Genomic DNA, 12,696 nt, shown 5'->3' with positions numbered 1-12,696 from the left:
ATACAGCGGGTGGAGCATTTATACCCGCGGTTAAACTCATTTATAGACCGCGGTTGAATCATTGAAAACGAGGAATAGAGACACCGAGAGAGCGGGACGAGACGGTGGAGCACACACACACACACACACACACACACACACACACACACACACACACACACACACACACACACACACACACACACACACGCACACACACACGAGAAACACGCTCAAAGAAACGCGCGCTCACAAACACGTATACACACACACACGCGCACATTGGCAGGGACACGCACGCGTGCACGCCCACGTACGCGCGTACGCACATGTTCACACCCACACGAGTGCGCACATGCCTATACGCATACGTACACGCACGCACGCACGCACGCACGCACGCACACGCGCTCCCTTTAGTTTCCCGGTAGGAGTTATTATGACAAACGCCGCACACACAGCCCTTCTCATCGCACCTGAGCAAAGGGCGCGCGCACGTGATCGCCGTGTCCGTAATACAAGCTCCACACCAGACACTTGTTAAAATGAGAACCCGTTACAACTATTATGCGCTCGTATAGGTTGTCGGTGGTTATTACGCGCTAGTTCGCGGGCTTAGGCATTGCGTAACTAATCCACTGCTACGTGGAGACTGCTGCTATACTGTAGTATCTGTACAAGTGTTGTCGTCATGGCGGTTTTCATAGCGCAGTCGCCGAGCTATAGAGGAGCGATTCTACGATCACATCTCGCGATATACGTATATAGGTGCCCGCGCGTACCTTTCACATGTATTAAAAATCACAAGCTCTCTCTATCTGTCTCTCCCCCTCTCTCTTTCTCTGTGTGTCTCTCTCTCTCTCTTTATTCATACTGAACAGATAATTTGAGAAAAAATAAAGTGACGTTTATTCTAGCTATTACAGGTGTACAAGAAATGCACCGGTGTTTACCAAGTCGCGTTTGCCTGTACAGAACGCGCATGCGTACGAGCAGACACACGTTATACATGCAGACTGCCATGGCTGTTTACAGCTACGATAGGGTTACCGCCGGTGAATATATGGCTATCACACGCGTCTATATTATTACTTCGCGATTAACGTGAACACGTATGGATACCTAACAGAATAATATACACATTGCCTCTAGGATTTACACTATATTTACATATATTAATCAAATCCGGTGCCCGGCGTACTAAATATATAGGCTTAACGTACTAACGGGTTTATCGATCATCCGTACCCGGGAATCAGTAAAGTATAGCAGCGCTACAGGCGCCTAGTGAACCCTATCTATACTACACGAGCACACATGTCCGCGATGGCGACTGACTGTGTGCGAGGCAGCAGCGATCACGCGCGCACAGCGACGCATCTCTCACTGCGACGCGGACATAACTGAATGCTCAACACACCATTACCGCCATGCGCTCACACACACGCGCACAAGCTATGCTCCTTCCGTGCTCTGCTCCCATTCCCAGCAAGCGATGAATGGTCGCATGTTTGCGCGCAGTGACAGCCGAACGATGAAAACGGTTTAGTTTACGACGCGAGGGCTAAAAACTTGGAAATATGAACCTGCTCTGTAAGACGCTGTCACCCACTGCATCAGTAGGAATCATCATCAGGTAGTGACCCCTGTATGTACGGGATCCACGGGTTTCCTCGTGCACTGAACAATGGTTTGCGCGGTTTACACATATTCTACGCACCGATGTTGAAATAAATAGGTCCGTGAAAACCTGCCGGATGGGGTGAGTCTATATTGTTTCGTCTGTGTGATTATTGAGGATTCACATGTAAAATATACACGTACGCGTCTATGAGCGAATTCGCCTTACACAGAACTGGCGACGGTAGAGCGCATGCGCGGGTGTCGATCATATCTCGACGATTGCTTGTATCTCAAATAATGATGAATCTATAATGTAAAGTGTACGATATTCGACACGGCGTCTTCCAAACACAATTTGAAGACATACATGTGCTCCTTATCCAAAGGGAGGATGAAGAGCATGACGTCATCATCCGACAGTAGCTAAACGAAACGACAACTACACACAGGAGACGTGATAATAGTATATAGCTACGTTTCCCATACGCTTGCTACGCTTGCACTTGGGCCTAAATAAAACACAAAGAGTATCGAGTTTGATGTGAGAAAACGATAAACGACAGGATGATTGTCATTAAGATTATCACGCGTCCGTCTTGACACGCCGGGGACTTTGAAACTAGAAGGAACATTTATCCTAATGCATCTAAGTAAGTAAAATCCAAAAAATTACACGCGCTCCTACGCGAGTACCTACGTATCTATGTTTATACATCTTCAATCACGACAACGACCGAAATTGGTTCATCCTATTAAAATATTAGATAAAAACAGCAATCAAACAAACACATAAACATACGAACAAACACTGCATGTATGATGCCGACGACTTAAACATAACTATCATATTTGTTTTATAGTAGCGCGTCGCCAAATTTACACGCTTTGACTTTCTGTTAAGAACAATTTGTAATAGTAAATACGAAGCTAAGATAGACGCTGACATACGGGTGTTTTTCCACTATGGTTAATACTCACACGAGTTTATTCTAAATGTAAATCAAAAATATAAACTTATATAATTAGGTTTACAAACGGATACCTACGCGTATTAAATGTTTAAAATCTATAAATCATTTATTCACGAATGTTCACACAATGCGCGTGATGACGTTTCCATTACATTTTCCCACACGATAAATGTAAGCGTCATACAGTTAACATCGTACTCCGCTGCCAGACAGCAGTAGTTTTAGACTGCATCATTATTGGTAGTTTAAACGAGCTGCTGGTGAAAATACGTCGCCCACGTCGTCTGCTACTTCCGGTGGGAGTTTACAACAACGCCACGTGATCACAATCCTCCAACCTCACGTCATCCATGTCAAACGCAATCCGTGTTTCGCGAAAATGACAACAGCGTCTACGCCAGAACTATTCGCGCCCGCAAGTGTTTTGGATAGTATCAGTGGCGCCAACTATTCTCAACGGATAGAGTTGTTTGCGTCGGACATCTAGAGAAGGAAGTCGCTGGGGCTGTTCTCACGGATCTGCAGTCGGCGTACGTGACTGTAGATCTTCAGTGCAGGTCCGAGCTTCAGATTGAGTCCGGTAAGCACATCGGATCTCTTCATCAGCAACAACGACTTGCCGTCGATCTCCTGCGAGCGAGAGGAAGATCCGCGCGTTATACACGACGCTCTGATATTTGGTCATTACATAAATCTATGATGAGATACCCCCTACCCATACCAAATGCATATCCATCACAAAATATAACTGCTCTGTTGAGATATTGCTCATGCGCTAACACACTAACGTAGCCAGATTGTGACGGAGTGAGCATCGGGAATATAGGAATATAGGTTTGTTGTTGAGCAATGGTGACGGACTATCCCTAGCATCATCCCTTGAGAAGGTGCCCTGAGGAAAGTTACACGTATACGCACACGCACGCATGCATTCGTACTCACGCACGCACGTGGACACATGCACGAACCCGCACACGCACGCATGCAATCGTACGCACGCACGCGCGTGGGCACATGCACGAACCCGCACACGCACGCATGCAATCGTACGCACGCACGCAGCCTCGGGCATGATGCGAACCCGACACACGCAGCGCATGCAATCGTAACGGCACGCACGCACTGGACACATTGCACGAACCCCGCACACGCACGGTCATGCAATCGTACGCACGCACAGCCACGTGGACACATGCACGAAACTCCGCACACGCACGCCATGCGCAATCGTACCACGCCACAGGCGGCCTTGGGGCAGTTGTACGAACATCGCACCACGCACGCTGCAATCGCTACGCACGCAACGCGCGTGGGCAGTTGCACGACACGTACACGGCACGCATGCAACTCGTACGCACGCACGCACGTGGGCATTGCCCGAAGCACACACACGCACGCATGGCAATGGTAGCGCATGCAACTTGCCGCGGGGCACATGCGACATGCACACCACGCTGCAATGTACGCAACTCCACGCACGTCGACACATGCACGAACGCACACGCACGCATGCAATGGTACGCACGCCGCGCCTGGCACATGCGAACATGAAATGCACACGGCAGGCGCATGCAATGTAGCAACGCACGCGCGTGGGCAGTGTTGCGCGAATCAAGCACACGCAGCGCATGTCAAATCGTACGCACGCACGGCACGTGGACACATGGCACGAACCGCACACGCACCAGAATGCAATGCGTACGCACGCACGGCACGGTGGGCAGTTGCCACGAAGCTTCGCACACGGAGGTGCATGCATGCCAATCGTACCACGCAAGTCACGTGGGCAGTTGCACGAACCCGCACCACGGCACGCATGCAAGGAAAATCCCGTACGTCACGCACGCGCCTGGGCCACTATGGCGAACTATGCACACGGCACGCATGACAATCGTACGCACGCACGCGCGTGGGCAGTTGCGCGAACCCGCACACGCACGCATGCAATCGTACGCACGCACGCACGTGGACACATGCACGAACCCGCACACGCACGCATGCAATCGTACGCACGCACGCACGTGGACACATGCACGAACCCGCACACGCACGCATGCAATCGTACGCACGCACGCACGTGGACACATGCACGAACCCGCACACGCACGCATGCAATCGTACGCACGCACGCGCGTGGGCACATGCGAACATGCACACGCACGCATGCAATCGTACGCATGCACGCACGTGGGCAGTTGCACGAACACGCACACACACGCACACGTCTATATGATAGGTACGTATTTTGATATATGGGTCAGACGCGCGCGCAGATCGTGATGACCAAGATGACAGTGAAAGATTAGGTAAAAGTTATCGACTTGCAAATTCGATCCTTAGCAAAAGATGATTAGTGTGAAGATCATGGACGACGCATCTTCGCCATATTGATTCTATGCGGGATCCCCTTACAGCGAGCAACCCCCCCCCCCTCTCCGTCGCAGCAGCAGCAGCAGCAGCAGCAGAGAGCTGGAGCTCTTTACCCGACTGCGCCACAAGCTGATAATTACAAGCAACAGAATTTCTCTTGTCACTATTAATATCTCGCTCATGGCTGCGTAGCGACACTACCAACATGTTCTGCTAGCATCTATGACAAATACGCATATATACGCTCTCCTATGACACTTTTTGTCATAGGAAGATTTTTCCTATGACAAATATTGACGAGTCAACTTCGTTCCGCTTTACAGCTGAAATTGACTGCTTGCGTTCATAATAGCGCTCCTAAACTCCTATGGTGCGCACAACACATACAACAATATTTGTCATAGGAAGAATCTTCCTATTACAAATAGTGTCATAGGAGAGCGTATATGCGTATTTGTCATAGATGCTAGCAGAACAGGCTGACACTACACACACTGTTGTCGCTGCCTATATAGCGTGTTTCGCTGCCGAACTCTAGTGAGTATGTTGTGTAGACGCACGACCATGATCGCGCAGCTGCTAGGAAAAGATGGAGTGGCGCGTTTTTTTAATCCTTTTCGGCGATTTCTATCTGTGTCAAGCTGGAATTGCTTATCTTCGAGAATGAGGAAGAATTTTTACTCGATGATCGTGATGTAACTGCCAAATCTGCCGTGACTATGGAATTTGGACAGCTGCTTTCACTTCCACATTTTCCTCATCGCGTGCGCCATTCCCCTCTCTTTCTCGGTGCGCACTATCTTTCGCTGCTCCTCCTCCCTTCCCGCTGTCATCTTCCCTCCCACGGCTTCATATCTTCCTCTGCTTCTTGTTTCTCCCTCTCCATCTCCTTGTCCCTATACGTAGGTCCCGTTTCTATTTTGTGTCTTTCCTCTGTTACGATATAACCGGCGACATTTCGTACGCACCCAAACATTCTTACCTACCGGCATATCGCGGCAACACGCAGACCTGTCCTAGATATCCTCCCTTTGATACCGCGGATAACCGTGTTAAAGATGGAATTCGCCATATATATATATATATATATATATATGTATGTATATATATATATTGGTATATTTATAGTGAGCCGACACGCAGCTAATTAATATTATATTAATATGATTAACATTATTAATTACCTGCTCGCGGAATGCCGCTGCCTGGTCCAGGAAGCCGACATCGATGAAATAGTTGACGACTTCCTCTATCGCCCAGTCGGACGCATCCGGGATCTCGTCGCTGCCTGGGTGACACTCTCCTACCTTGTTCAGCATCTCATCCGTCTTGATCGCCGTCGCATACCTGCAGCGATGACGTCATGGGACTCAAAGTAAACGATCGAGCGAGGCAGGGATGATCAGACATCAAGCAGCGCGCAGGCATATGTCACCGCGGCTGTACATTTCACCGCGGCTGTACATGCGACATGAGGTGTAGAAGTAGTGCAGCCTCTAGGCGTGCGAAATTGACGCGTGATTGCTAATAATTGCATCTACAAATGCCGCGCGACGCTGTCGCTGCAAATTAGAAACGATTCTATATATATGCGTGTCGTTATGATTGTCGTCGAACCTCATCGCGCGTGTATGCAACAGCTTATATTGAAACAATAGTTTCTAATTTTCTAAACTGTCGTCAAACGTTACAGTTGGTCGGTGTCGCTGCGGTGTGTCATGACCGTTACCCGCACACACACGCACACAATTATAAATAATACATTGCATTCATTACACAGAAAAAAAAACATTCGAATCCGGATCGTCTTTCAAGAAGTAATTTCTTCCTTCGAGTTACTGTACGCCATCATTACCAAGAGTGTGACGTCATTGACAACTGCCGCGGGGAAAATGCAGGCGGTCCGCCATGGAGAGAAGATAGCGAACGTAATCTAACCAAACATGTAGAAGTCGTTACCGCCCGGTCGTCGTCGCGCGCGGTTATGCCAGGCCAGCCCGGGGAGATATCGTTTGCGGTTCCACACTCATAGTCACTGATACCAACTAACGCGTGACGGTGGCGCGCTAAAGTAAGCTATACCAGCAGCTGCATCATAGTTTGATGCTTTATAAGATGAAATGAGCGTCTCTGTGATGGCTTGCGGTATAGCCGCTCTCCCGTCACGCGCGCTCAGAAAGAAAACCGCGCGCGCCCGCCTTCTTAACATATAGCGCGTATTTGCGAGAGAAAACAAACCAGCACACGCACACACACACACACGGATATCCACGCACGCGCGCACGCGCACACGCGCACGGGCATCCACGGGCGTACGCGCGCGCACACGCGCATGGATATCCACGCACGCACGCGCACGGATACCCACGGGCGTATACGCGCGCACGCGCACACACATGCAAATACACGCACTAGCATTCATGCGCGTACGCACGTACGCACGCACGCACGCACGCACGCACGCACGCACGCACACACACACACGCGCGCACGCTTACATGTTCATCGGTTCTCCGTTAACGGGGGAGTCGCACGGAGTCGGCAGACAGGAGGCTCCATCTAAGCCGTCGACACCGCCGAGTGAGGAGTCCTGGGACGCCGTCTCCGCCTCGCTCGTACCGTTGTCGGCTGGATCGCGCACACCATCGTGCTCGCACTTGAAACAAACCCACTTCCCTGGAAATAGAGGAACAGGGCCCGTAGTATATAGTGTAGTACATAAATATATATATTATATATATACAGTCATGCAGTATATATATATATTATATATATATATATGGGTATTGGTGTCGATGTAATTTCGTCATTACACGCACTAAACGATCACACAAGTCCAAAAACACGATTCGAAAAATATTTTAGCGTCGATGTTTTAACGATGGGATAAAACGTCTGCACTGCTCGCTTCCGGTGCCAGCGGAAACGGAACAGATTAGTGAGTGAGAGTAGCTATTTATGCACTGATCTAAGGATGCGTGTGAGAGGATAGTGCGCAGGAAGAAGATCTCGTCTTACTACAGCACGAATAAGCGAACTACAGCTACGGAAGGTGAGCGGGTGCGTGTGAGCAAGCAGAAATATCGGTGGTGACGTCAGCGTGTATGGCAAGCATTTTGTATCATAATTCGAGAAACCACGGTTCCTCGCACGAAACCAGTTTTCGTGCTCACAAAACCTGGTTTCTTGCTCAAGAAACCAGGGTTTTTGCCATGAAACTAGGTTTCATGGCATGAAACCTGGTTTCTAGCCCTATAACCGCAGTTATAGCTGGAATCTTAGTTTCTTGAGCAAGAAACTAGGTTTTGGGAGCAAGAACCTAGGTTTCAGCAAGAAACCCACTTTCAACCGCGCCATTTGTATAATAATTCGAGAAACCATAGTTTCGAGCGACAAAACCAGGTTTCGTGCTGACAAAACCAGGTTTCTTGCCATGAAACTAGGTTTCATGGTATGAAACCTGGTTTCTAGCCCTATAACCGCAGTTATCATAATTCGAGAAACCATAGTTTCGAGCGACGAAACCTAGTTTCGTCGTTGCTAAGGCCCGTATCTAGGATTCGTAATCCCGAACGTGACGTCAACGTAGTTCAGCCACTCGGGGCCACTGCTCAGTAAATACTATAGAAATAACATGCTAGTTAGGCTAATTAATTAAATATTGTATAAATTAATTAAATATGCTGTGCTATTAAATGTATGAGAGTGTACGTGCGTGTATCTGCGTGTACCCGCGTGCACGTGCGTGTACCCGCGTGTACGTGCGTGTACCAGCGTGTACCCGCGTGCACGTGCGTGTACCAGCGTGTACGTGGGTGCATGTGTGTGCGCGTGTGTGTGTGCGCGCTCTCGTTTGTGCATGCGCGCTCGGGGGTATGAGTAGAGTGAGAGGCTGAGAGCTAGTAGATTTGTCGCAGCGGTTACTGGCTCTCCCGCGGGATTGCTTTAGCGCGTGATGTTACATTGTTTTACGCGCACAGGGTTCTTCACGCGCGCGGTTTTACGCGCCGCGCACAGCGCCACCCCGCGGCGAACAATGAACGAGAACGCGGAGAACGGTCAGCGTCTCGCCGCCAGGTGGCGCCACCCCCGTGGTGAAGCAAGCTGGCTCGCTGCCGTAAGCGTACATTATTTATGGCCGTAGCTAGCCGCTGGCGCTAGAGTGCGCGCGCGCGCCCGCTGACACGCAGACGAACGAGGTTCGACGCTAACAGCAAGCATCGGCCGTGAACTGTAGCGTCGGCGCGTGCGTGTGCGCGCCCGTCGTGCATGTGTGTGGGTGTGTGTGTGCTGGTGCATGCGCGTGTGTGTGAGCGTGTGTTTGCGCGTGCGTGTCTGTGAGTGTGTGCTTGCGCGCGCGCGTTTGTGTGCGTGTGTGCGTGCGTGCGTGCGCGCGTGCGAGTGTGTGCGAGTGCGTGTGCGTGCGTGCGTGTACGTGCGTGCGTGAGTGAGAGGGGTGTTTGTGTGTGGAGGGGCGTGTTTTGCGGATATCCGCACGATAGCACACCGATGCACGCCTGTCGCGCTATACGAACGCTCTCTTGCTCCCTCGGCCTTTAACGATCGCTGTCGAAACACGTACCGTAACCTACTTAGCCAGCGATGCTACACAGGCTCGCTCAAACACGTCGACAGACATGGCACCCGCGTGCATTTACACACACGCGCGCACACACACGCGCGTACGCCCGCTACGTACATAGCCGCACACACACAGTACCCCCGCACGTACACAGCCGCACACACACTGTACCCCCGCACGTACACAGCCGCACACACACAGTACCCCCGCACGTACACAGCCGCACACACACAGTACCCCCGCACGTACACAGCCGCACACACACAGTACCCCCGCACGTACACGGCCGCACGTTGTCACTACGAGTGTCGCGCTAACACGTATTTACCTGTCGGTTTCTTTGCGACCTTCGGCGTGTGACATTTCATGTGATAGCCCTTGTCGCAGGCATCGCAAAACAGCATGGAATCCTGCAACGACAGAACAGATATTATATATTATAAAGGATACTCTCCACCTTTTGCACGGGTATTGCTCTAATGAAGATTAAACGTTTATTGGCGAATGAATCGAATCAATCACTTGTTTTATTTATAGAGGAGATATATCCTTATGCTCAAGCCAAAAAATTTCATGAAATTTCCAGCACCTAATTATGTTACCACACAAATTTTGAATTTTTATGTAAAAATTGTATTTTGGATATTTCTCAACTACCAGAAAGAGTGAGGATACAAAATTTTTTCCACATGTTAAGCACAATATGGACCAAAATAGTGCGTCAGGATTTTTCTTTAAGTTTCATATTTACCGAGAAAAATGGAAAAAAATGCTTAAAAATCAAGTTGTGTGTTAGAATTGAAAATTTTTGCGAATAAAGAAGCATAACTAATAAAATACGGCACTTAAAGGACAATTGAAGTAAAATTTTATAACTTCTGTAACGTTTTTATACATAGAAATACATTCAATAACGTATTCCATTTCAAATCCGGCGCCCGCAGTTCAAATCCGCAGTAAGAAACACATGAATATTAGTCTAGGTCATGTGACGTCACAGTCCCATGTTGAAACACGCCATTATGTAAACATAGTGCGTGTGGTGTATAAGATGGAGACAGAAAGCGATAATTTCAATGATTCTAGTGATTACTCAGATGATAATGATATTTATAGTGATTTACCAGTTGGATATAGGTTTGAGCCTGAATATACACACAAGAAGAAATTGAGAAGAATCGTCTGAAAAAGCAACGCGAAGAGTCGGCACAAGCTTCTCAAGAATCAGAACAGTCACAATTCATGGCGGAATCCGAATGGATACACCTGAATGTATATGCTGCCATGAGAATGAGAAGACCAGGGTTATTGTAGACCAGTTCGACGCTAGACCAGGTGAGGCATGCGAGTACACTGATCACCGGGCTTGTCACGCTCGGTCAGAATCACATGTATCTGTACATGTACAAACATCTCTACGCAAGTCATGTACATATACCGTTAATGCATTATCCACACAGGTAATATGTATGTACATGAATATAAGTACATTTACAGGCTACATGTTTGTTGTATGCTGTAACAATACTTTCACCTAGCATAACATATACAAGCGTGTTAGCACTGTTACGCTATATAATGGCGTGTTTCAACATGGGGCTGTGACGTCACATGACCTAGATTAATATTTATGTGTTTCTTACTAATTGAGCGCCGGATTTGAAATGGAATACGTTATTGAATGTATTTTGTACACGCGGGTGCACGCGGATACACGCACGTACACGCACGTACACGCGGGTACACGCAGATACACGCACGTGCACGCGGGTACACGCACGTGCACGCGGGTACACGCACGGGCACGTACGTACACGTGTGTGCACGCGTCTGCACGCGGGTACACGCACGTACACGCGGGTACACGCGGGCACACGCACGTACACGCACGTGCGCGCGGGCACTTGCACGTACACGCACGTACACGCACGTACACGCACGTACACGCGGGTACACGGAGATACACGCACGTACACGCACGTACACGCACGTACACGCGGGTACACGCACGTACACGCTGGTACACGCACGTGCACGCGGGTACACGCTGGTACACGCACGTACACGCTGGTACACGCACGTGCACGCGGGTACACGCAGATACACGCACGTACACTCTCATACATTTAATAGCACAGCATATTTAATTTATTTATACAATATTTAATTAATTAGCCTAAATAGTATGTTATTTCTATAGTATTTACTGAGCAGTGGCCCCGGGTGGCTGAACCACGCTGACGTCACGCTCGGGATTACGAATCCTAGATACGGGCCTAGGCAACGACGAAACTAGGTTTCGTCGCTCAAAACTATGGTTTCTCGAATGGCGCGGTTGAAAGTGGGTTTCTTGCTGAAACCTAGGTTCTTGCTCCTAAAACCTAGTTTCTTGCTTAATAAACTAAGATTCCAGCTATAACTGCGGTTATAGGGCTAGAAACCAGGTTTCATGCCATGAAACCTAGTTTCTTGAGCAAGAAACTAAGTTTTGTGAGCACGAAACCTGGTTTCGTGCGAGGAACCGTGGTTTCTCGAATTATGATACAAATGGCGCGGTCGAAAGTGGGTTTCTTGCTGAAACCTAGGTTCTTGCTCCCAAAACCTAGTTTCTTGCTCAAGAAACTAAGATTCCAGCTATAACTGCGGTTATAGGGCTAGAAACCAGGTTTTATGCCATGAAACCTAGTTTCATGCCAAGAACCCTGGTTTCTTGAGCAAGAAACTAGGTTTTGTGAGCACTACCACGCCCGCTTCCACGCACGCGCCCGCTTCCACGCACGCACACCCGCTTCCACGCACGCACCCGCTTCCACGCACGCACCCGCTTCCACGCACGCACCCGCTTCCACGCACGCCGTTTCACGCACGGCGCCCGCTTTCCACGCCGGCTTCCACGCCACGCATGCTGCACGCACGCCCGCTTCCAACGCACGCACCCGCTTCACCGCACGCACGGCGTTCCACGCACACACCCGGCCCATCACGAAACGCACCGACTTCCACGGCACGGCACGGCTTCAACGCACACACCGCCTTTTTTTTTTTCCCCCCACGACACGCACCCGCTTCATGCCCACGCAACACCCGCTTCCACGCACGCACGCCTCACGCACGCACCCGTTTCACGACGCCACGCTCTCACGCATCACGACCCGCCTCACGCACGCACGC

The 12,696-nt window shown here is 49.6% G+C and overlaps 1 protein-coding gene across 1 annotated transcript in view; it reads right to left on the bottom strand.

Moving 5' to 3' along the window:
* Positions 1–864: 864 nt before the first annotated feature.
* The window catches only part of LOC106813115 (atherin-like), a 40,655-nt gene continuing 28,823 nt past the window's right edge, over positions 865–12,696 (bottom strand). The window contains exons 2-5 of the mRNA XM_014817171.1: positions 9,854–9,935; positions 7,442–7,619; positions 6,128–6,290; positions 865–3,203 (exon numbers count right to left, since the gene is read on the bottom strand). Of these exons, the coding sequence (XP_014672657.1) occupies positions 3,057–3,203; positions 6,128–6,290; positions 7,442–7,619; positions 9,854–9,929 (564 nt within the window). The 5' untranslated portion in view covers positions 9,930–9,935 and the 3' untranslated portion in view covers positions 865–3,056. The remainder of the gene's footprint in view (positions 3,204–6,127; positions 6,291–7,441; positions 7,620–9,853; positions 9,936–12,696) is intronic.

This window comes from Priapulus caudatus, unplaced genomic scaffold (genome assembly GCF_000485595.1).
Source record: "Priapulus caudatus unplaced genomic scaffold, Priapulus_caudatus-5.0.1 Scaffold727, whole genome shotgun sequence".
Classification (NCBI taxonomy): domain Eukaryota; kingdom Metazoa; phylum Priapulida; class Priapulimorpha; order Priapulimorphida; family Priapulidae; genus Priapulus; species Priapulus caudatus.
The sequence above is the reverse complement of the archived record's forward strand: the minus strand, read 5'-3'. Positions and strand labels throughout refer to the sequence as shown.